The 22761-nt window shown below is 61.5% G+C and overlaps 3 protein-coding genes across 4 annotated transcripts; 1 reads left to right on the top strand and 2 right to left on the bottom strand.

Moving 5' to 3' along the window:
* The first annotated feature begins 7526 nt into the window (after nucleotides 1-7526).
* Nucleotides 7527-14090, top strand: LOC308676067 (acetylcholinesterase). Its single transcript, XM_081341777.1, has 4 exons — nucleotides 7527-7634; nucleotides 9108-10648; nucleotides 11275-11441; nucleotides 13415-14090. The coding sequence occupies exons 2-4, from the start codon at nucleotides 9108-9110 to the stop codon at nucleotides 13534-13536; spliced, it is 1830 nt and encodes a 609-aa protein (XP_081197903.1). The 5' UTR covers nucleotides 7527-7634; the 3' UTR covers nucleotides 13537-14090.
* A 5599-nt stretch (nucleotides 14091-19689) lies between these two features.
* LOC308675996 (BPTF-associated chromatin complex component 1-like) lies at nucleotides 19690-20884 on the bottom strand. Of its 2 annotated transcripts, XM_081341688.1 has the most exons (5): nucleotides 20692-20871; nucleotides 20515-20609; nucleotides 20341-20442; nucleotides 20019-20269; nucleotides 19690-19911 (listed from the first exon to the last, which is right to left on the bottom strand). In XM_081341688.1, exons 1-5 carry the CDS (start codon nucleotides 20743-20745, stop codon nucleotides 19841-19843), a joined length of 573 nt encoding a protein of 190 aa, XP_081197814.1. In that variant the 5' UTR covers nucleotides 20746-20871; the 3' UTR covers nucleotides 19690-19840. The 2 variants fall into 2 exon arrangements, with proteins under 2 accessions (XP_081197814.1, XP_081197813.1); XM_081341687.1 differs by having other exon boundaries at nucleotides 19690-20269; nucleotides 20692-20884.
* Nucleotides 20885-21050: 166 nt separating this feature from the next.
* On the bottom strand, nucleotides 21051-22704 carry LOC308675984 (ribonuclease kappa-like). Its single transcript, XM_081341678.1, has 3 exons — nucleotides 22315-22704; nucleotides 21967-22043; nucleotides 21051-21743 (listed from the first exon to the last, which is right to left on the bottom strand). Exons 1-3 carry the CDS (start codon nucleotides 22390-22392, stop codon nucleotides 21602-21604), a joined length of 297 nt encoding a protein of 98 aa, XP_081197804.1. The 5' UTR covers nucleotides 22393-22704; the 3' UTR covers nucleotides 21051-21601.
* Nucleotides 22705-22761: the final 57 nt, after the last annotated feature.

The following is a 22761-nucleotide window of genomic DNA, read 5'->3' as shown; positions in this document are numbered from 1 at the left end:
GGCAGGATGGGCACTGACAAAGAATGTGTCATGATGGCACAGGCCGTGACTGAAGTCCTGGCTCCAGGGCCAAACCCAAGTACGCAAGAAAGAAAGCGTGGCGTCTTTGTGACTCTGCTTTTGCCGTCATTGCAGTTCCTGCAGGTGGCACAGATGGGAAGGGGAGAAAATGAAAGTGTGAAGAATGGGTGGCCCCCTCTCTCACAGGGTATACCCCAGGGCCTCGTGCCAAAGCTACAAAGGGGGGGGGCTTCGGGCTGCAGTGTCTCCTATTGGATCCACTGTGACCGAAGAAGAGCAGGTGCTTCCCAGGCTGCCTCACAGGCCCCCTGCTAGGAGAGCAACTTTGCCAGGCTGGAGCCCACGGTCCCAGGCTGAGCAGAACACTGCTTGCAGGGAGTTGGGCGGGGTGGGGGGCTTCAAGGGGGGGAAACTGGCCAAGGAGCCAGAAATGCCCCCGCCTCCCTTCTGCCAGACAAGGCCGGGGTTGTGTCTCGGCAGTGGGGTCCTTCTCTGTGGCTGATCCTTCCCCTGGAAGGTCATTTCCCCCCCCCCTTCAGAAAAGCTGGGCTAAAGACAGGCCAGAGAACGGCTGGTCCTGCTGACCCAACACAATAAGAGATTTTGCAGTTTGTGATGTTTTTAACCCTGGACGCCACCCCGAGTCTTCTCCAGCGGATATTAATTTCTTTGCATTTATTTACTGTCAATTCATCTCAGAAAAATCACGGCCTTTTAGACAGGATATTTTCCAGTAATTTGGTTCTAACCAGGAGCCTAAGAAGAGTTCTGGTAGCCATTATTATTATCATTCCTGTGAGCAGAGAGGGAATAGGATAGAATATAGGATAGGATAGGATAGGATGGGATAGGAAATAAAAGAGAACAGAACAGAACAGGACAGAACAAATTGTAGAATAGAAATAGAAATAGAAATAGAAATAGAAATAGAAATAGAAATAGAAATAGAAATAGAAATAGATATAGAAATAATAGAATAGAATAGAATAGAATAGAATAGAATAGAATAGAATAGAATAGAATAGAATAGAATAGAATAGAATAGAATAGAATAGAATAGAATAGAATAGAATAGAATAGAATAAAAGAAAAGAAAAGAAAAGAAAAGAAAAGAAGAGAAGAGAAGAGAAGAGAAGAGAAGAGAAGAGAAGAGAATCTGGAAGGGACCTTGGAGGTCATCTAGTCCAACCCCCTGCTTAACCAGGAAACCCTATACCATTTTTGACAGATGGCTGTCCAGTCTGCTTGAAAGCTTCCAGTGATGAATCTCTCACAACCTCTGGTGGCAAGCTGTTCCACTGGTTGTTCTCATTGTCAGAAAATTTCTCCTTATTTCTAGGTTGAACCTCTTCTTGATCAGTTTCCATCCATTATTCCTTGTCTGGCCTTCTCTTCACTAGACTAGCCAGTTCCAGCAACCCTTCTTCCTATGTTTTAGCCTCCAGTCCCCTAATCCTCTTTGTTGCTCCTGTGTGCACGTTTTCTAGAGTCTCAACATCTTTTTTATAGTGGAGACCAAAACTACTTGCAATATCCTAGGTGTGGTCTTACTAAGGCTTTGCAGAGTGGTATTAGTACCTCATGTGATGCAATTTAGGATTGCATCGGCCCTTTTGTTGGTTGCTTCACAAGCTGGCTCATATTTAATTCTCTGCTACGTAGGTGGCAGCAGCCCCTCCCCCTCCCTTTGGGCCTTTCTGGCAGCCTTAATCCCCTCCACCCCGGGAAGATCTGCTGAGGTCACCAGGGAAGGGGGGGGGGGTCAGGGTCACTTCTTTTGACCAGGTTGAAATGGAACCCACCTCCTCCCCTCCCGGATTGGAAACGCCCCTCCCCCCTCATTCTTTATCTTTCCTCTCCCTGTTCCCAGCAGCCCACAAAAGTGAAGCAAGCTACAGGCAGTCTTTGACTACAACCACAACTGAGTCCAAACTTTCTGTTGCTAAGTGAGACAGTTAAGTGAGTTTTGTCCCATTTTATGACCTTTTTTACCACAGTTCTCAAATGAATCACTGCAGTCGTTAAATGAGTAACACGGTTGTTAAGTGAATCCGGCTTCCCCATTGACTCTGCTTGTCAGGTTGCAAAAGGGGATCACGTGACCCCTGGACCTTCATAAATATGGGTCAGTCGCCAAGTGTCCAAATTTTGATCGTGTGACCACAGGGATGCTGCAATGGTCTCATAAGTCACTTTTTCCGGTGTCATTTTTAACTTCCCGCGGTCACTAAATGAACTGTTGTAAGTCGAGGGCTACTTTTCTTGCCGAAGAGGGACTCCGAGCCAACACCCCCTCGCCCCCAAGACTTTCAAGCCGCCTCTGAGCTCGGCTGGAGGGGCGGGGAGAGAAGCGGCAGGGCCGGGGAGCCTTTTCGGGCTGAGCTGGTGAGCAGGAACGTTCGTGGGGCGCCCCGTCGGGCTCTGCCCCGCCTGGCCCAGGAACTGCACGCTCAGACGCGGGTCTCTGTCGGGGGCGGCGTTCTTTTACCCCCCCCCCCCGCCCGGGGTAAGAGGCGGGCCTCCCCGGCCTTCCGAAAGACGCGCCGGAGGGAAGGCGGAACCTGGAAAGGAGGCGCGGGCGCCTCCCCGTGGCGACTGGGGGGATGACAGGTGGGCTGCGCGGCCCGAGCACGGAGGAGCGCTTTAGCTGGCTCGGGGGCTTTTCCCGCGGCAGTCACCCCTCCCCCGTCCCTGATCCCCTCCCTTGTAGCCGGATCTACCCGGAGGATTCTTGGCGTCGTCTCCCAAAATACACATTCGCCGCTCTCCATCCCCGGGTTTGCATTGGCCCCTCGCCGACCCTCCCTCGGCGGCGGCTGGGCTCCTCCCGCAGGGGAGGCGGAGCTGGGCCAAGGCTTCAGCCTGGCTGCAGAGCTGTCCACCGCGGAGGTGCTGGAGCGACAGCCAAGGCGAGCGCGGGCTTCCCGTCCTCCTGGAAGCCCTCTGCACGCGCTCAGAGGCAGCGCGCCATTCCTTCCGCGAGGGCCCCTCGGGATGAGGGAGGGATCCAATGCCCTTGTTTCCAAGAACTTCAGATCTTTGGGCACAAAAGACTAGAAATGCGGGGTAGGGGGCGGCTTGTGGTCCTTCTCTGGATCTGACCACTTCTCGCCTCTTTGCGAGGGGTGGGGGGAAGCTACCTACACACGTGAAATGCCATTCTCACATTACCATTCGCTTCGTTTCCCGATTGAGAGAGGCCGGATTGCCCAGGGCTGCCCCTGCCACGGTGGTACTGAGCCACAGCTGCGCCGTGGAGCAGAACCGAGGGTGGCACTTGGCCTCGGGATCGCTCCCAACGGGGGCGGGGAGAAGAGCGGAACGGGCGTCCTGCGAGGCTGAGAATGTTTGAAAGGGGAGAGTCGCCCCTGTCCAGAATTCGTCGGACTGAGGCCCCCACGCCACCCCACGCCGCCTTTCTGCCGTTTCAGCCTTGGAAGTCCCGCAGGTGAGCCGGCCGTTGTAGACTTTCTGAAGGAAACGCGCTTCGTCCACCCAATTTGCGGTAAGTGGGAGCGAACCAGGAGGAAGCGGGTCTTCTTCCAGGAGTCCCACATCTGGACCCGCCTCGGGCCCTGCAGACCGTCGGGGATCCCCGGTCTGGTCTCCCGGAAGGAAGGGGCGAAGACCAGCCCCTCCACCGGCTAAGGGGCCACGGCTGGCCGACTTCTCCTCCCCCTCCCGCCCCGGTGGAGGAAGGGGCAAGGCTCGCGAGACGTGGCCGCGGCCGCGGGAGGCAGGGCTGGGCCGGCTGGTCTGGGGGGCGCCGCTGCCACCGCCCGCCCGGCGTCGCAGACGCAGCCCAGCCCGCGGCAGTGGCAGAAGCAGAGGCGCCCTCCTCCTCCTCCTCCTCCTCCTCCAAGGTAAGCGCCTGTGGGGGGGGGAATGGTTACCTGCCGGAGAGCGGCCGCGTTAATGATGGCCCAGCTCTCGCCCCTTCCCTGGGCGTTTGCCCGGGGCCTCGCCTCCTAGAGCAAGACCCCCGTCCTGGGGCCGTCTCCCTCTCGCAACCAGCGAGGGCAAAGGGGCTGCTTTGATTCTCCCCCGAAGTAATGAGGAAGCCTGGGCTCTCCCCCCCCCGCCCGGAGGCTCCCCACGGAGTTCGAGAGAGGAGGGGCCTAGCTTCCCTCTGCTTTTTCTGGGAACCTGCAGAGTGCCACGGCGCCCCTGGTTATTTCTCTACCCCCACCCATCCCTTCCCTGGAGCTGGTCGAATGGAAGGACTGGGCGCGTCGCGTCCTCTGAAAGCAGGCGGGGAGAGACGAGGAGCCGAGGCTGGGGTCTCCCGTGCTGGAGGGAGGGGCAAAGGGAGCCCTGACCGGAACCACCGGGACCGGCAGCCACCTAGCTATCTAGCCGTGCGCAGCTTGCGTGCCTGGGACGGCGGGGTGGGGGGTCGGCTTTATGCCCCCACAGCTGCGAGGCTGTTCCCACGGCCAACAGAGCAGCTGCAGGAAGCTGCGGGGGGGGGGAGCTGGGGGTGACAGGTCTATTAAAAACCTGGACCGCCTGCGGTCGGGCAAGGGGAGGGAGAGACTTCCAGAAGCGCCGAGACTAGCTGGCCCCCTCCCCCAGCCCTTCCACGCATGCTCTCGCTGGACACGTGCAGCTGCTCGGCGCCCCGAGGGGTTCTCCCAGGCATCCCCTCCCCCGAGCGGCCAAGTCCCCCCTTCTCCCTCGCTGAGAGCATGTGGGGAAGGCAAAAGCGGGTCGGGGGCTTCTCCGATGCTTGCAGCTCTAGGCGAGTCGGTGCTGCCAGGCAAAGGATGGCAGGTCCACTGCGGGGGGGGGGGAGGCGACTCTCCTCCTGCAAGGCAAGGGGGCCTTGGCTGAAAGAGAGCTGTGGGCTGCAGGAGAAAATGCACTGTTGGAAGCCGCTCCCTTCTTGTATGGGGACGGCCCAGCCCAGAGTACTAGGACACCCCGGCCATCGGCCATCTCCATCCCAGCCGGAGTGGCTGGCAGGCCCTGCTCCGCTTTCCAGCCTGGCCGGCTGTTCGGTGCTTTGCTCTGGAGCTCCAAGGTTGCCCTTTGTCTTGTGATGCAACCGAGAGACTTGCCCCTGGGCAGCTGGGCTCCCTTTGCAGTTGACATCAAGCTGTTTTTACACACACACACACACACACACACACACAGCCATTAAGGATGTTGTCCTTCTGCAAGTGGAAATTACTTGCCAATCAGCCGTTAAAGAAACCTCACAGTGCCCAAATAATGCTTGAATGTTCCAGTGCATGAACCGAAGCCCCCTCCTCTTTCCTTAACTGCCCCCCCATGCATGGGTTGCCCCCTCCCCTGCAGGACGTGGTATTGTGGCCCCTCTTCCTTGGGAGCTTCAGTCATCTTTCCATTGGAATTCTGAGGGGTGGGGGAGCCCCCCACTCACTTGCCCCAAGCACAGGCGGCCCCTGTCTCCAGCTTCTGCAAAGGAGGAATGGGGGGCGTGCAGTAGACGTGGCCTCTCTGCCCAAAAGCCGGGGGGGGGGAGGAACCAAGTCAGATCTGTGGCTCGTCAGCTTCTCCCAGTGACGGGGGTGGGGGGTGGGGGTGGTGAGAGGGGGCTGGAGGCTCCTCTTAGCGGCTGACGCCAAAGAGACGGAAGTGGGACACCTTTCAGGCCCGGACCTGCCCAGCTGGGTGGGGCCTCACTTGCTGATGTGGCTCAGGCTGCAGCTGCCAAGTGTCCACCAAAGGGCCAAGGCTGACCGGTCCTTGCTCTGCTCCCACACTTGAGAGCTTCACTTCAAACGTTTCGGCCAACCGAGGGACCAAACTCCGTCCTTCCCTGAGCTTGCCCCCTTTCTGCAGACGGCCAGAATGAGGAGGGGTGCCCCATGAGCCGTGGGTAAGTCCCCTGCAGGTTGTAGGCATCTGTCGGGGTCATCCGTTTCAGCTCCCCAGGTGAGGCTGAGAGAGGCCCCTGGGCTCCTCCATGGTGGTCACCAGCCTGATCAACATAAAGAGTGTGGGTTTGATCAGATCACAACTAGGGGGGAGCCAGGGAAGACTCGGGCCGTGGGCAGGCGTGCCACTTTGCGGCCCAAGATCAAGATGGGCAGGAGGGAGGGGGCTGAGCCACAAGCCAGGCTGCAAAGGAATGGTCATTTCCAGGGCCAGTGCCGGCCAGCAGACCCACGGCCTGTGAGGTGGAAAACGCCTTTGGGGCAAGAGTGCCAGGCACCCAGGGGTCAAGCCAGCAGTGGGCAAGGCAGCCCCGCTGCTCCCTTCTGGAGGGACTCGGGGCTGTTGCCAGCCCACGAGACAAACACATTCGGATGTCCTGGCTGCCAAGGCCGGGTCAGTTTTCAGCCGCTAATCCATGGTGGGGGAGGGGCAAGTTCCGGATGAAGGCTCCCCTGACAGGTCCGTGATGACAGCGATGCTGCTGACGGAGCCATCTTCCTGCCTAGCCTCTGCAGCTGCTCCCCCGCCCCAGCCCTGCCCGAGAAATGGCTACTTTGACCCCCAGCCTGGGCAGAGACGCCCGGGGGCCTCAAGTGGCTACCCTGGCATTCTCCCTTTAAAGACTGTCCCTGGCCATGAGGGGGCACTTCTCTTGCACATGCTAGAAGCCCACTGCAAATGTTCCAGCACATACACACACACACACACACACACACATGCACACACACACACACACACACACTGTATATCGTATTGCCTTGCTTGCTGGCACTCCCACACAGGCATAGAAAACTCGGCTGGCTTATTTCAGACCCAAGTTCTTTAAATAGCCCAACAGCTGCTGGGCAACTGGCCTGGAATGGAAACGGGGGTGGGGGGGTCCAAATCCGGCTGCTTGGAGGTCTCCTGTCCTTTCCCGGCCCTCCTGCAGCTAAGTTCTCCCAGGAGAGAACCCTGCGGGAGAATGTGGAAGTAACAGGATGTTCGGCAGGCAGAGGCCTCGACTTGCAGACCCATCTAGTTCAGCCCTGCTCCGTGCAGGAATCCAGTCCCCATCGTCCCCGGCAGAGCCCCCTTGAACACATGCAGCACAAAGCTGTACCTGGGTACCTTTGTCCGAGTGGCCTTGAAGACGGTTTGCCCCCAACCTCTGGCTGGAGCCGCCCTTCCTTGTATCCAACTGCATGCAAGAATTATGCCCCTCCCCCTGCAGCCCCCTCCCCCCGCCCTCACCCCAACGGTGGTTCTGCCTGGAATCCCAGATTCCGGCCTGTCCTTCGGAGGTGTCTCCGTTGCTCGCCATTTTGGCTGATCCTTGTGAGGGGGCCTGTCAAGCAGCAGTCTTAAAAGCCCCACCCCCACCCCGTTGTTCTGGCTCACCTGAAGGCACAGTGACGCGGCTGGGCCCTCCCCAAAGCAGCCCCGCCCCACAGCAGGCCTGATTCCTGGGCCCCACGGGGCAGCCCTCTTCACCCCGGCCTCCCCAAGCCTGCCAAGAGCAGGCGGAATATCAACCGGTGTGGAGGATTCTTTGCAAGCACCCTTTGGGATGCCCTCCTCAGAGAGACGCCAATTGGTTTAAATGCCCGTTTTCTAGCAGTCTGGCTACAGAGGACCTCCAGGGAGAGGCCTGTGGAGGAATACGCAGAGGGGACCCCCTGCAACAGCCAACCGTCTCCGAACTGCAGACAGACTCTCAGCCATTCACGGTAGGCTGGCTCCAAAGGACTGCAGAAACTCTGCTTTATTCTGGTGGGATCCAAGAACTTACTTACTTCCCCTCCCTCCCTCCCTCCCAAAATCCATGAGAAACCAAGGCCTCTTCTGGGACCGGGCGGCCTAAGCCAAGGGTGAATGGTTGCCGTCTGTGTGTGTGTGTGTGTGTGTGCGCGCGCAGGGGTGCCATTCTGAAGCAGCCTTGGATTAAAGCAGACCACTCATACGTGCCCCTCTGAAGGGGCAGAGCATGCCCAGCCAGTCCACCAACCAAACGTTCTGAGCAGATGAAAGGTGAGCCCCTCCACTGCCACAACCAAGGGCCAGCAGCACCCCAAAGCCTCCACCTCCACGGGGGACAGGGTCCAAGCCACGCCCTCTGCGGCCTGCTGGCGAAAGGGACAGGTGCCAGGGAGGCAGCAGAGCCTTGCCGTGCCCTGCCAGGGAAGCAGAGGCTCATGGGACACGGGGGGAGGGAGCATCCTTTGACCCGAATGGGGGCCTCCAATCCAGTCAGTTGGGGCTCTGTGCCCCAAGAGCCACCAAGGAACACAATTAACCAGGTGGACTGGATGAAATGCTTTGACGATAGAAAGATACAGGTGTGCTTAGATACAGGTAGTGAATACCTGGTCTATCTTAGCACAAGACACGCCCCCCCCCTCCATTGCCCTTGGAAAGCTCTGGTCCTTTGACCTGGCATGTGGGCCCAAGGATCCTCACCAGGTAGGTGGGAAGGAAAACATTCCCTTGCAAAGAAATGGGTTACTCAGAAGCAAGTCCCAATTGGGCACCCTCCATCATGGAGGGGAACCCCTTCTATACAATTCTGAATAGCATTCCTTGCCAGGAGCCAATCGTGGGAACGCACAACAGTACAAACCACGCATTAAGAGCCACATCCCTCATACATCTTCCCTATGGATAGTGACACGTTAAAGGCCTCTTGCCTGATCACTAACCTTCCCCCTTCCGAAAAGCCTTCCGAAGCGCCAGGCTCCGCCCACCCCCTCGGTGCCCAGGCCTCCCTGAGCAGGTGGCGGGTGCCATTTCTGCTTAACAAAGCCACTCAGCTCGGAACCAACAGACAAAAAGAAGCTTTTCCTATGTGCTGATTGGGCCGGCTTATCACCTCTTCCTGCTTAAGGACAAAAAGAAAAAAAACATTAAGTTCCCCCTCCCCCTACAAAAGGCTGGGGATGGGACATTTAGTTTTCATTTTGGGAAAAGCAGCCTTGTGATGCTCTCAGCTGCCTGGATCAGGGCCTCCCCCTTAACAGTCAGACCCTCTTGGGGGAGGTGGGGGGGCAGCTGCTCCTGGCTCCTCCCACAGCCGCTGCTATCTGCCTGGAGGAGCTCAGCCACTGGCTTGGGCTGAGCTGATAGGCGAGGGGGGGGTCTTTATCGGGTGGCACAGAGGGCCAGGCTGGGGAGGTGCTTTTCTCACTGTGCCCCCTCCCCCACAGATGCCCTCCTGCCGGTCTGGCCGGATGCTTGCGCCACAGCCGCGGTGGCTCCAGTGCTTCCTGGTCCTCCTTTGCATCCCTTCTTACGTAGCGGTCTTGCCTGGCCAGACAGATGAGCTCAAAGTGGCCACCCAGACTGGCTGGGTGCGTGGGCTGCGGACGCCGGTTCTCAACGGCCACGTCTCGGCCTTCCTGGGCATCCCCTTTGCGGAGCCCCCTGTGGGTCGCCTGCGCTTCCTGCGCCCTGAGCCTGTCAAGCCCTGGCAGCATGTTCTCGACGCCACATCCTACCAGCATGCCTGCTACCAGATGGTGGACAATACCTACCCGGGATTCCACGGCACGGAGATGTGGAACCCCAACCGGGAAATGAGTGAAGACTGCCTTTACCTCAACATCTGGGTGCCCTCCCCACGCCCGAAGAACGTCTCCGTCCTTGTCTGGATCTATGGAGGGGGCTTCTACAGCGGCTCTGCGTCCCTGGACGTCTACGACGGCCGCTTCCTGACCTACACGCAGAACGTCATCCTGGTCTCCCTCAGCTACCGCGTGGGGGCCTTTGGCTTCTTGGGTCTCTTGGGGAGTCAGGAGGCGCCGGGAAACATGGGGCTGCTGGACCAGCGCTTGGCCTTGCAGTGGATCCAGAACAACATCCAGCACTTTGGGGGCAATCCCAAAGCGGTCACCATTTTTGGGGAGAGTGCCGGGGCCGCCTCAGTGGGCATGCACCTGCTTTCCTCCCAGAGCCGCGCCCTCTTCCAGCGGGCCATTCTGCAGAGCGGGGCGCCCAATGCGCCGTGGGCCACCGTCACGCCCGCAGAGAGTCGGCGCCGTGCAACCCTCCTGGGGAAGCAGGTGGGCTGCCACTTCACCAACGACTCCGAGCTGGTCAGTTGCTTGCGCTCTAAAAGCCCCCAACAGCTGATTGACGAGGAGTGGTCTGTCCTGCCCTACAAGAGCATCTTCCGCTTCCCCTTCGTGCCGGTCATCGATGGGGACTTCTTTCCAGACACCCCCGAGGCTATGCTTGGCACGGGCAACTTCAAGGAGACCCAGGTGCTGCTAGGGGTGGTGAAGGACGAGGGCTCCTACTTCCTGATCTACGGGGTGCCCGGCTTCAGCAAGGACAACGACAGCCTGATCAGCCGGCAAGACTTCCTGGAGGGGGTGCGGATGGGCGTGCCACACGCCAACGACATCGCCACTGAGGCCGTCGTGCTGCAGTACACCGACTGGCAGGATGAGGACAACCGGGAGAAGAACCGGGAGGCCATGGACGACATCGTTGGGGACCACAACATCATCTGCCCAGTCGTGCACTTTGCCACCCGCTACGCAGAGCGTGGCAACAAGGTGTACGCCTATCTGTTTGACCACCGGGCCTCCAACCTCATCTGGCCCCTGTGGATGGGGGTCCCCCACGGCTACGAGATTGAGTTTGTCTTTGGACTGCCCCTCAACGACAGCCTGAACTACACGCCCCAGGAGAAGGAGCTGAGCCGCAGGATGATGCGCTACTGGGTCAACTTCGCCCGGACAGGGTAACTGGGGTGGGCAGGGCAGGGGGAAGCGGCCAGCACGTCCTGGCACTGCAGAGTGTGCCACTGGTCAAGGAAGGGGGAGGAGACAGAAGCCGCGAGGACGTGGAGGGAAGCGGGACCAGGAACGCAGGAAACAGCTGAATGTTCGCGGCAAGAAAACTTCTGTGCAGATCTTCAGGCTTCAAGCTTAAATGACGTCAGATCGGGTGCCAGTTCACCCCATTGCCAGGCTAGCTTTAGCAGCCAGACCAGGAAAAGGGACTTTTAAAATTTGCTTTTAAAATGAGACCTCCCTGGAAGGCTTGTCCCCACAGATCTGCATGAATATAGAATAACAGCATTGGAAGGGACCTTGGAGGTCTTCTAGTCCAACCCCCTGCTCAGGCAGCCCTTATATCGGACATCTGGTCCTAGATTGGAGACAGAAATGCGGGCAGGCTGAGGAAGCGTCTCTGGGTGCATTTGGAGACGACAGACCCTCGACAGCAACACTGATTGGGGGGAAGGGACAGGCCGGGAGGTGGGAAAGTAGGAAAGGCAAAGCGTGAAGGGGGGGGCGGTCCCACTGCCTACAGGTTGCAGGAGGCCCATCTGAAACAGCAGGTCCCCATTCTGTCTCGACACAGGAGCCCCACTGACCCCGCCGAGGAGGACGGTGCCTGGCCCACCTACACCGCCTCCCAACAGCAGTACGTCCGGCTCAACACGCAGCCACTGGCCACTGACCGCAGCCTGCGTGCCCAGATCTGCGCTTTTTGGAACCACTTCCTCCCCAAACTGCTGAATGTGACGGGTGAGCCCTGGGGCGGTGGAGGGAGGGGTGCAATAATGGGGGGGGGCTGGAAACAGGTGGCATCTGACCTAGTTGAAGGTGGGGAGAGAGGGTCCAAAGCAGACCTAACCTTTAGCCTTCCTCTCGGCTGCAGTCACCCACTCAACCAGCCGTGGCAGCTCCCTCCTTCTCCAGCCCAGCAGGCCTTCTGCCCCTCTCAGTCTCCCCAAACTGCAGCCCATTACCTCCCCCCCCCCGACACCCTTCCACAGCCGTGGACGAAGAAGCCAATGTTGGCTCCGCTCAGTTAACATCCCTTGGGCTGCTCTGGCCAGCAACGGGCCTCACCAGATCTCTCCCTGGCAGGCCGGGCTTTAGCGCCCCCTTCTCTTCTCCCTTGTCGTGTTTACCAGCTTTCGCAACGGTTCCCACCTGGGGCCCCCGCTTTGCCCCCCCCAAGGCCTGGGGTGGGTAGAGGGAAGCGGTGCTGCCGGGAAAGAGAGCCCAGTGGGAGGAATGCCGGACAGGGCACCCGTGCAAGAACACGAGGACGGCAGCCAGGAATCCTGGGGGGCCCCTGCGGAGAGAGCAGGGAGGGGGTCCTGGGTCCCAGAACAGCTGAACAGCCAGACCAGCCCCTCCCCCTGAGCAAGATCAGTCTGCCAGGACTGGCACAGACAAGCAAACACAGGAGGCAGGGGGCAACTTCTGAGCAGCGGGGGGGGCTGCCTTTCTTGCTCCGGTTGCTTCTTTCACCTCAGGCTCAAAGCCAGGCTAGGTCCTGGAGGGGGCACATCGGGCAGTGAGGGAGGTGGGAGGGAGAGGACAAAGTGGGGGTGCAGAATAAGCACCCAAGCCCACCCATGCACTTGGCTATGTTCCTTCAGCTCCTGAGGGTGGCAAGGTTTCAGCAGGTACTGGACGCCCTCCCTCCCCAAAGGGCGAAGGGGGGGAAAATACCTGCCCATCTTGCGCTGCTGCTTGGCTGGGACAAGAGGCGGCTCAAGCCTGGCGGATGGACCGTGGGGGAGGGAGGAAGAGAAGGGCTGCCTCGGTCCCAGCAGGGAGCGGCCTCAGCTCCCCCCCCCCCGGCATTTTTGAGGGCATCTCTTGGACCCTCTGGCAAGCGAGCTGGGTGCTGTTCAGCGCGCCCTGCCCTCCCAACCCCGACCTCCATGGTTATGGGCCGCAGGGAGCGGCCTCAGCTCGCCCCCCTGGCATTTTTGAGGGCATCTCTTGGACCCTCTGGCAAGCGAGCTGGGTGCTGTTCAGCGCACCCTGCCCTCCCAACCCCAACCTCCATGGTTATGGGGCCCATGGCAAGAAGGCCCCAGACGCTTCAGGCCGGGAATCTGCTGAACTGGGAAATGAGCAGCTGGGGGGGGAGGGAGGAAACTGCCCCAGGCCTCCTGTGTTGCTCCTGGTCAGGAAGGGGCTGCTGGTAGAGAGCAAAAAGAGAAGGGGGGGGGTCCAGGAGGATCTTTGCATCCAAAATTCTCCTAGTCCTCCATGCCCCTTCCTGAGACTTCTCCCCCCTCAATTCTCGGGGGCTCCGCTGCTCCCCAAGCTGCTTTGTAAAACAAGGGCGGAGTCTGCCAGCTCCCAGGCCCAACCTGCCCCCCTCCCCATTTTCTCTTCCAAAAGCGAAGTGCCCGTCCCAGAGCCTTCCCTGGCAGTGCCTCCTGTGCAAAGACAGGCCCTCCCGCCACCTGCCCCTGGTACTCGGAGCAGGGAGACACACACCCCCGTGCCCTTTCTGGGCTCCTTCCCAGAATCACAAGGCCAGCCAAGCCAGGAGCCCCCCTCCCATTGCCAAGAACCAGCCCTCCCCCAGAGAAACCGGGTGCTCTGATGCTGCCCCCCAGCTGACCCTTCAGCCTGCCCCCTGCAGAAACCCCTCCTCACTGGATGGCCTTTCCTTAACCCCTCTCTCCCTCCCCCCCATGTCCGTGGATGTTCTTCTCCCCCCCCCTTTTCTCTCTCTGCCCCCCCAGACAACATCGAGGAGGCCGAGCGGCAGTGGAAACTCGAATTCCATCTCTGGAGCGCCTACATGATGCACTGGAAGAGCCAGTTCGACCATTACAACAAACAGGACCGCTGCTCGGAGCTGTAATGGGAGGAGCTGGCATTGCCGCCCCCCCCAGACGCCCCCCCAACCTCGCCGTCAAGAAGCCGGTTTGCATCTTGGTCCAAAAGCTCCCGGAGGAGTCCAGCGCCAATCCCCCCACCCCCCAGCAGCAAGTTGATCTACTGCTCCTTGGGGAAGGTCACCACCAGTCCGATCGCCCCTCCCACCGGCCCCCAAGCCCTCCCCATCCTGTGCCCTGAGCCTGCCCACTCAGCAGGGATTTGTATACAATATTTATTTAAAGAGGAAATGTGGTAAATATATAGCTATATATATATATATACATATAATTATATCTATATTTGAACTGTACATAGAAGCAGAGCTGCAGCAGATGCTGCCACAGGCGACCCCCTGCCTTCTGCTTTCTTCTGGTCGACTCCCTCCCCGCCGATCCCAGACGCCTTCCCGCCCGGGGCTAACCGCAGGCCTCCCTCCCCCGGACTCCGGGCCTCGGGACCCGCCGGCCTCCCGCATGCCTGACCGCCGCGCGCGGAGCATTCCCCTGTGTTTTACCCCAATAAAGTTCTGGATCCCGAGCACTGGTCTCTGCCTGGCTGGGCGGAGGGAAGGGAAGGGAAGGGGCTGGGCGGCTGGAGCGCAGAGGAGACCCTCCCGCCGAGGCTCGGGGCTACGGGCGGAGAGCGAGAGAGGGCGCTCCTCCTCCTCCCGAGGCGGAACGAGGAGGCCGCCGTGGGCTGCGGCGCCCGGGGCTCCACAGAGCCCTCGCAGGTTCCGCAGGGGGCCGCTACCCGGCCTGAGGAGGCGGCGTGCTCCTTTCTGGGCGGGGGGCGAGCGAGGAGGAAGGGGCCGGCGCATCCTTCGCCACGTGCAGTTCATTGCGTGACCGGTGGAGGGCTGGGGAGGCGGGCGACTGGCTCTCTCTCCCCCCCCCCGCACCGCCCCCGGGCTTGCTAGGAATTCTGCTCTAAGCCCGGGCTGCGGGGAGGGGGCGCACGAAGCGGCCGCAGATGAAGCGCAAACTCCTCGGGGCTCCGACGGCGTCTGTTTTGCTCCCGAGGCGAAAGGGGGAGCCTTTATTGCAACTCCCCTTCCCTCTCCTACGGCCCTCCGGAGCAGCTGCAGGCCCCTCCGCCCCCTGGGACGGCCAGGCTGCGCCAAAGCCCTCTTGCGCTCCCGGGGATGCTGGATCGTAGCTGAAGCTTCCGCTTGTCCTGCGCCCTCAGCCGGCCTCAAGGCAGGAGCCCCGCCCGCAAGCCTCCATGGGTTGGGGCAGGCGTACCCCTTCTCGCTCTCTCTGTCCCGTTCTGCGAGGAGACGAAGTCTTGGCCTCTGCAAAGCTGGAGCGACCAAGGTTGCGGGGGAAGGGCCTTAGCGTGCTCCCCGTCCGCAAACATCTCTCGCAAAAGGGGCAGCGGAGAGACCCGGGAGAAAGAATGGGCGTCAGCGAGGAGTTGGAAGAGATGAGCAACTTGGGAGAGGGGGGGGCGGAGTTCTGCCAAAATACGACCCAAGCTTCCTGCCGGGAGAGCGCGGTGCCTCGCTCGCTCCCGCCTCGGTTGCTGCTCCTTACGGGGACGGGAGTCCGGGATTCCCGGAAAGCGCCTTGTAGCGGGCGTCCCCAAGCGCCCCCCGCCCTTGGCCGGAGGGCAATGAATGGGCTCCCTGCTTCAAAAACTCGGCTCGCCAGGGCTCACCCACCACTGCGGCGTAAATGGGGGCCGGGGCCCAGATCTGGGCTGGGGAGAAGCACCGCCCCCTCTGCCGGTCTGTGCCAGAGGCAGGTCACGAGGGGGGCCTCCTGCGGGGGGAGGAGGAGGTCACTGGAAAGTCCCTGCCCTGGTGAAGCCCCCCCGCCCCCCCCTCCTCTCGTCACTCGCAAGGTTGCTTCTTGGGAGGGTCCAGAGGAAAAGAGGGTCTCTCTGGAGGGGCTCATTGAGGACATTGGGGAGCCCTTTCCCCAAACGGAAAGAAAAGGGGGGTTGGGGGGTGGCAGGGAGGTTAGTCTTAAGTCCTGGCACTGAACCTGCACAATCAGTCTCTGAACAACAGGCCTGACTGGGTCATTGCTCCAAAAGGGCCAGAATCTCTCCCTCCACCTGAGAATCATAGATTGCTGGTAACTCTATTTGGGGCGCGGGGGGGGGGCACTTGTAGGATTATTTTTCTTTGATATGTTTTGTACATATCTCTTGGGAAAGCCAAAGTCCCCCCCCCCTTTTGGGCATCTCTGTATTAAACATATGTGAAAGACAAGCACCTTCTCTATACACCCATAGTGGGGGGAGGGGGTCCAAGTGCCTCTTCCAGAACCCTGCCTTGGGGGTGAGGGAGGTGGGGCGGTTCCTGTGCAGATAGGGGTCACCAAGCAACTCTGGGGCTCGGCTCCCCCTTTTGTCCCCACCACAACACTGGGCTTTGCTTCTCTTCTCCCCACCCCACATCCTTTCCACAGAGCCCCTGAATCTATGAGTCTGAGGGGAAAGGAAAGGTGCCACGGGCCTCTGCCTGCCCTCCAAGGCCGCCTGGTGTCGCCCAGCCCAAAGCCCCACGTGGAAGGTCCCTCCGTGGCTGCTCTGGCCCTGGGGTCAAGCCAGGGTTGCTGCCCTCTGACTTCTGCCTGCTGCTGGGAGAAGGCCAGGCCAGGGTGAGAAACGGGGGGGGGATGGGGCTCCTTGTGTGGGGGGCTCCCTTCCATGGGGAGGCCTGTCCCAGGAGTCTGCTTGGCTGGACAGGTCAGGCGCCGGGAGCTGCTGCTGCTCCAGGGCAGCTAGTAAACCAGGCTCTGATTTCACATCAGCAGATTCGTGAGGGGAAGTAGCATACAGGAGCGCGCTCAGGCACACAAACACACTCACACCCCACACGTTTCAACACCACCGCGGCCTTGTGTGTTAAGAAAAGGGCCATCCAGCGCCCTCCCCAGGCGGGAGCCGGGGGTGGGGGCCGTGGGGGTCCAGGGCCACGGGTGAGCCCTGCGCCAGCCGGGGCTTCTGGGCGCTGCTCACAGAGGCAAAGGGACCATTTGAAACGCTGGGGGGCTGCCAAGCCAGTCGCACAAGTTGGCACCGCGACAAAGTCAGCTGGGGACGTTAAAGCTGGCGGGAGAGAGAGCTGTTCGAAAGCTAATTTTTTGCTGGGTAACGGCTGTCTGGATCCGCTCCAAATTTCACACACGCCCGGGGGGGCGCCTGGCCTCCCCTCTGAATTTTTTGCAGATTTTTTCCACCACCCCAAAGGGGTTTATTCAAGTGTAGAAAGTTGCGTAGGGGGAAAAAGGACCAGGCTTTTCTCAGATGCCCTGTTTTTTTTTCTTTCTCTCTTTCTCGTTGCCTTCCCCAATCGTAGCACGGAAGGGGCTGGCGGCTCGGGGGGGGGAAGCGGGGGCACCCTCTGATTTTCCTTATTTTTTTACACTTCTGGAATCCCAGGAAAACGGTGGCAAATATTTGGGGCGAACTGGAAGGAGCTCCCCAACTTCCCTAGTTGGAGCAGGAAGAGGGACAAATGCTCCCTTTTTTGGGGTGGGGGACCGGCCGGCCATGGATCCAGAGAGGGCCGAATGCCAAGATCGGGTGGCAAAAGGGCTCAGCCTAGTCTTGGCTTGCCATGGTTGCAAAATGCTTTTTAAAGAGCTAAACTTAAGACTTCTGGAAAACAGGATCCCTGATCATCTGGAGTGGGCAAGGGTCTGCAAAGCAGGTAAGCTGGGGGGGGAGGCGTACAGGGATGGGGGGGTGGCGTGGCTTTGGCTCACAAGATGGTGGTAGGCCAGAGGCAGGCAGGGCTCTGCGCTCGATGCCTAAAATGGCACTCTGACTGTACAGGAAAGGCTAACGGGCCCTAGTTATAAAATGGGGGGCACGGCCCCTTGCAGGAGCCCCCAAATTGCCATAATGTTCCCCCCAAATACCAGAGGGAGTCAACGGATGGAAAAGACGTGGGTGGAAGCAGTCTTACAAAAACAGCCTAATCTCACCCAGAGTGAAAAGGGGGCCAAAAGAAAGCGAAGCTGGATTTTGGGGAGGGAAGCTGGCGTGCCCCCCCCCCTGTTCCCCTTGCCACCCCACAACCCCAGGGAAGGCGTGTCCCCCAGCCAACTGGCCCAGCTCCAAGAAGAAGCCACTCCGTGCAAGAGAGGTGCACGTTTCCAGGGGTGGGGTGGGGCAGGGAGGCATAGGGGCTGCCGAATGAAGGGGTTGAGGGAGCTCCCACCCTGCCAAGGAACCCCCAGGTTTGAAATGGGGGCTGCAAGAGGATCGGGGAGGTCAGGCCCCGAAACAGTGGAGACTTCAGCCTTTCTCCCCCTGCTGTCGAGTGCGGTACTCAAAAATAAAAATAGGGCCCCTTCTCAGCCCACCAAATTTGTTTATGGGGTTTGTCCCAAAGATTTGGCCTAAATTGGTCTCCCTCCTCAGAACTAATCTCCTGATCTGGGGGTGCCCTTTCTTCTACCACCCAGAAAATCAGTGCCCCCTCCACCCTACCCCCCCCCCCGTTTTGATCTTTCTTGTAAGCCCATCAGCCCCTCCAAGGTCTCCCCAAACCTTGCGGCAACTGATGCAAATGCCCCCAGTTCAAGGTGGGGGGCAGCAGGGCCCCCCCACCCAATGGCAGAAGTGTTCCCCTGTGTTTCCTGCACCCCCATTCAAGAAGCCAGGGACATGGGGGGGCTGGTACGAGGTTGCCAGGGTGACTGAGGGGCGGCTTCGGAGGTAAAATGCAAGATAGCAGAGGGGGCCCAGATTTTTGCCATGGCCTACAGTTCGATTGGCTCCTCCTATTTGGGGGTCTGAATGATACCTGCCCTCATTTAACCAAAAACTCCAGGTGTGTCCAAAAGCTTTCTCCCAAATCTTGTGACTTAGCAGATTGTGGGCTGGTTGCACCCCCACACACACTGCTTTTCTCCCCCCCCCAAAGTGGTCCCACACCAGTACAGGTCCTACTGCTCTTCCTTCCCTGCCCCCAGCAAGGGGCTCCCCTCTCCCCCCCCCAGGCCCCACAGCAGAGAACCAGCCGCTTCTGTTTACATCCAAATGGGGCCCATGGCTGCAAATGTCACCTGGGGAGGCATTTGCACTGCCAGAACTGCGTACCTCTGGCGGGGGTGGGGGTGGCAGGGAGAAAGGCAAAGTGGTCCCCTTCAGCCATGTACGTGGCAATAGTGCAGGCAGGCGAGCCCCACCCACCAGGAGCAGCCGAGCAGTCCTCTCCTGGACCAGACGTGTGTTGGGGGGGGGGACACAGGTCTTGGGTGGTGACTTGTCCTCTTCTGCAAAATGTGTGACGCTTCCTCACCCTCTGCGTTTGGGAGCAAAACCCTGGGCGAGGGGGCACCAGGCCGCAGTCTGCTCCCTGGACTGCGCAACTGCAGGCTTGCAGGGGAAGGAGGACCTTAAGCTGTGCTGTGCTGGGGGGGAGGGTGTCAGTCCAGCCAGCTTGGGCGTTGTCACCCGTCTCCATTTTCTGTTCAGCAGAAAGTGGGTCCCCCTCACTCCTCTGGGGAAGCGGGGGTGCTTCTGGCCCGCTTCGGCATCCCCACGGTTGGAGAACTCACCCCCACCCCCTGCCTGCTCTTGTGACCCCCCCTCCGCCCCATATCCCTCGGGTTCAGGGCCAGTGGGAGGGAAGCAAGGGTCTCCCCACCTTGGGTGACAGATCCTGGGGAAAATTGCATAAGAGGCAGCCCCTCTTCTCCCTCCTGAGAACTGCTGGGAAATCTCTCCATTGGGAAAATAAATGCAGGGGAGGGGCTCCGAAGGGTAGGTGGGAGACTGCTTCTTGCTGCAAGGGTCAAGTTGCCCCCCCCCCGCAAAAACCTCTCCAAGCCACCGAAGCTGGCGTACGCAGCAGCAGCACAACATGGTTTGTTGGCAATCAGGAATCCACAACCCATTTTGTGGTGCTAACGCGAGCGGCCAGGACGTCTTCGACCCGCAGCCAGGCAGAGGCTCCCATGCCTCCACAGGAACACGGCGGGGGCGGGAAGGACTCCCTTCGGGGCCACCCCCACCCGCTCTGCCAGCCCAGCTCTAGCAGCACCTCAATACTGGCACTGCTGCTGCTCGCGGCCAGTGTTCCTTGTGCTGCTGCAGTGAGGGGGGCCCTGCGCCTGAGGTCAGGGAGGCACCCCCACCCTCGTGGGCCGCAACAAACGCAGAAAGGAGAGCCAAGCCAGAGACGCAGCAACCTTTATTGGGCTCCAGGACAAGAAGAGGCACAGACGCCTCTGGCGACACGGGGGAGGGGCGCCACCGCCCACCCCAGGCCCTGCCCGGGAGGGGGGGAGCAGAAGCCGGGGGGGGGGCCTCCGGAGGACGGAGACTCAGCGGGAGAGCAGCGGCAGGTCGGTGCTGCCGGGCGTCAGGAGGAATCCGGGCTCCAGGTTCAGGCTGTCTGCAAGAGAGAGAGAGAGAGAGAGAGAGAGAGAAGGGGGGGACAGCGCGGGGCCAGCGGGACCCCCACTTGCCAACACCACCCCCCCGCCGCCCGCCCGCCCTTACCCTGGTCGAAGCTGAGCTTCTTGGCCGGCGGGGGCGCCTCGCCCACCAGCTCCCGGGGCGCCTCCGCGTCGTTCAGGGCGCTCAGGGTCACGTCCGCCCTGGGCTTCTTGGGCGCGGGCGGCTCGGGGGGCGCGGGGCCCCCCGGGGGCGGCTTCCGGCCGGCGGGCTTCTTCGGGGAGTCGGCGGGGGGCGGCGGCGGCAGCCCGGAGTCCTCGTAGGCCTTGCGCTTGGCGGCCGCCTTGAGCTGCGCCCTGCGGGGAGAAGGCGGTCAGCGGGCGGGGGGAGGGGCGGCGGGGGGAGGGGGGGAGGGGCGGCGGCTTACACGGTCCGGTCCTTGATGAGGGCGCTGATGCGGTGCAGGTCGTCGCCGAAGCGCTGCACGGAGGCCCGCAGGAGGGCGATCTCGGCGTCCGTCCACTTGGCCCTGCGGGACGCGGACAGTCAGCGCCCCGGCCGCCCTCTGCGCCCCCCCGCCCCCCCCGGGACCCCCGCTCACCCGGCCGGGGAGGAGTCGGCCACCGGGTGCAGCTGCATCGTCAGTTCGCCCAGCTTGGTGAAGGCGGCGCCGGCCGCGGAGAAGATCTCGCCCACCTGCGGTGGGGAAAGGCGGTCAGGCGGGGGCGCGGGCGCTCTGCGTGCCTTCAGAGGCGCCCTCGCCCCGGCCGGCCGGTACCTTGGTGGAGGCGGAGGTCATGGCGGCGGCTCCCTCTGGTGCGCCCGCGCGCATGCGCCGTTCCTCTGGGCCGCTCCTTCCGGAAGCTCTATGGTGCGAGGCGTCGCGCGGGGGGGGGCCCTGCGCGACGACGGGGACCGGCGGCCGGTCGGCCCTGCGAGCGGCAACCGGGCCCACCGATCCGCTGAATTCCGCCGGGGGCGGCCCCGGCCCGCGCCTCTTCCCCCCTCCCCCCTGCAGCAGAGAGCAATTCTGCCAGGAAGACCCCCCCCGGCGCCCCCTCCCTCCCTTGGCTCCAGCAGCCCCCCTCCCCACGCCGAAAGACCCGGTCCCCCCCTTCGGAAAGAAGAGCAAAGAAGCCAGATCCAACATTGTTTATTGCACGAACGACTCTTTCGGTCCCCGGCAACGGGAGGGGGGGATGCTATGGGGCAGGGCCCCTCTGACCCTTCCCCGGGGCGGAGGCACGAAGTGGGGCGCCCGGGTCAGGGAGGGGGCGGCGCCTTCCAGCTCCTGGGGAGGGACCTGGCCAAAGCGGCGTTACGATCAAGACAAAACAGGCGGCCACTCGCACAAACACGGCTGAATCGAGGCCCAAGCTTGGAGGCAGGAAAGTGCGGGGGGGGGGGGCTGAGGCGGAGCACACCTCTGCTATTTACACAACATGGAAGTTCTCTTTTGGTCAGCCACAGGACAAAAGAGGAAGGGCGGTGCCCACTGACCTCTTCCTCGGGTTTAAATAAAGGGAATCAAGGGCAGAGCGGAGGGGGAGGGGGCCGGAGGTCCCCATGCTGTTGACCAAGTGAGAAAAGGGGCTCCACACACAGTGCCAGGAGACCCCCCCTTCTCTTCCTCGGTGCCCGACAGGAACACTTTCCTGCAGGGGGGACTCCAGCACAGCAGGGGGGCATTAGCGGACCAGGTACTCCTTCCGTTTGTTGAGGCGCACTTGGCAAAAGCAGAAGCCCCCCAGGACGAAGTAAAGGCCGGCGGCAATGAAGCAGTTGTAGCTGACTTGGTCATAGAGCGCGTAGATCTTGGATACCCCGGACCTGCGGCAAAGAGGGGGAGACGAAGGATGGCTCATTGCGGAAAGGGGCTTTCTGCCGCCCCCGCCCCCCCCCCGCACGCACAAACACAGGCCTTCCCCGGGATCCCCAGCTCCTCTCCCCCGGCTTCTACCACCCACCCCCCCGCCGTTGACCCGGGAAGGCCCAGGTTCCCAGGAGAAGAGCGAGCTGCCGCCTTGCTTCGCTGGGGGGGGGGCAAACTCACGTGAAATCTGCCTCGCTGGCTGGAATGTCTTCAATCAGGACGGCGGAGTGGACGTTGAAAAAGAGGCCCAGGAGCACCTGCAAGGGGGAGCAGGGGAGGGTCGGCGGGGAATGGCAGGAGCCCCCAGCAGGAGGGTCGCAAGTCCACCCGAAGGTCATCCTGCCGGGCCCGCATCGCAGCAGCTGCAAGGGGCGCGGGGCTCTGCGCCCACCGACCCCGACCCCCTCGGGCGCCGAGCCTGCGCCCCGGCGGGCACCGCGAGGGCGGCTTCCGGGGCAGCGGGCAGGAGCTCCGCGCTCCCGGAGGGGCCCGGCACCGGGCGGGCAGGGTGGCCGGCGCGCGTCTTACCAGCATGATGACCCCCCAGACGCTCAGGACGATCCCGCAGGCGGCCATCTTCGGCCCACAGCACAGCAGCGAAGCCATGGCCCGGCGGAACCACGAAGCCCGCGACCGACCGAGCGCCCCCCGCAGACTCCGCCGCCGCCGGCCGCCCTCGGCAGGTCACCAGGGGAGCGCCACCACTCGCGCCAGGGAGTAGGGGACGCCGCAACCTCGCCGGCCTCCCCTGCGCCGGGAAGCGATGGATGAGCTCGGGGAGGCGGGGCACCAGCGCAGCGGAGACGCGCATTGGCCGCTGCGCCGCGGAGCGCCCCACTCAGACGGGCGGGGGTAGAGCGCGCGCGCGGGCTGGCCAGAAGAGGGCGCGCTCGGGGAGCGCGGCTCAGGCCGGGAGAAGGAGGAGGTAGGTCCCCCTGCTGGTGTCGCGTGGAACGGTCCTCTCTGCAAAAGCCA

Source organism: Vipera berus (assembly GCF_964194415.1).
Source record: "Vipera berus genome assembly, chromosome: W".
Taxonomy (NCBI): domain Eukaryota; kingdom Metazoa; phylum Chordata; class Lepidosauria; order Squamata; family Viperidae; genus Vipera; species Vipera berus.
This window is presented reverse-complemented; position numbering and strand designations above follow the sequence as displayed.

Excerpts from the sequence above, each read along its gene's own strand:
- LOC308676067 (XM_081341777.1), top strand. The coding sequence starts at position 9,108 with ATGCCCTCCTGCCGGTCTGGCCGGATGCTTGCGCCACAGCCGCGGTGG. Across the intron at positions 10,649-11,274 it reads GTCAACTTCGCCCGGACAGG|GAGCCCCACTGACCCCGCCG; the intron begins GTAACTGGGGTG and ends GTCTCGACACAG. Across the intron at positions 11,442-13,414 it reads CAAACTGCTGAATGTGACGG|ACAACATCGAGGAGGCCGAG; the intron begins GTGAGCCCTGGG and ends CTGCCCCCCCAG.
- LOC308675996 (XM_081341687.1), bottom strand. The coding sequence starts at position 20,745 with ATGCGCGCGGGCGCACCAGAGGGAGCCGCCGCCATGACCTCCGCCTCC. Across the intron at positions 20,610-20,691 it reads TGACCTCCGCCTCCACCAAG|GTGGGCGAGATCTTCTCCGC; the intron begins GTACCGGCCGGC and ends TCCCCACCGCAG. Across the intron at positions 20,443-20,514 it reads GCCGACTCCTCCCCGGCCGG|GGCCAAGTGGACGGACGCCG; the intron begins GTGAGCGGGGGT and ends CGCGTCCCGCAG.
- LOC308675984 (XM_081341678.1), bottom strand. The coding sequence starts at position 22,392 with ATGGCTTCGCTGCTGTGCTGTGGGCCGAAGATGGCCGCCTGCGGGATC. Across the intron at positions 22,044-22,314 it reads TCTGGGGGGTCATCATGCTG|GTGCTCCTGGGCCTCTTTTT; the intron begins GTAAGACGCGCG and ends TCCCCCTTGCAG. Across the intron at positions 21,744-21,966 it reads GCCAGCGAGGCAGATTTCAC|GTCCGGGGTATCCAAGATCT; the intron begins GTGAGTTTGCCC and ends TCTTTGCCGCAG.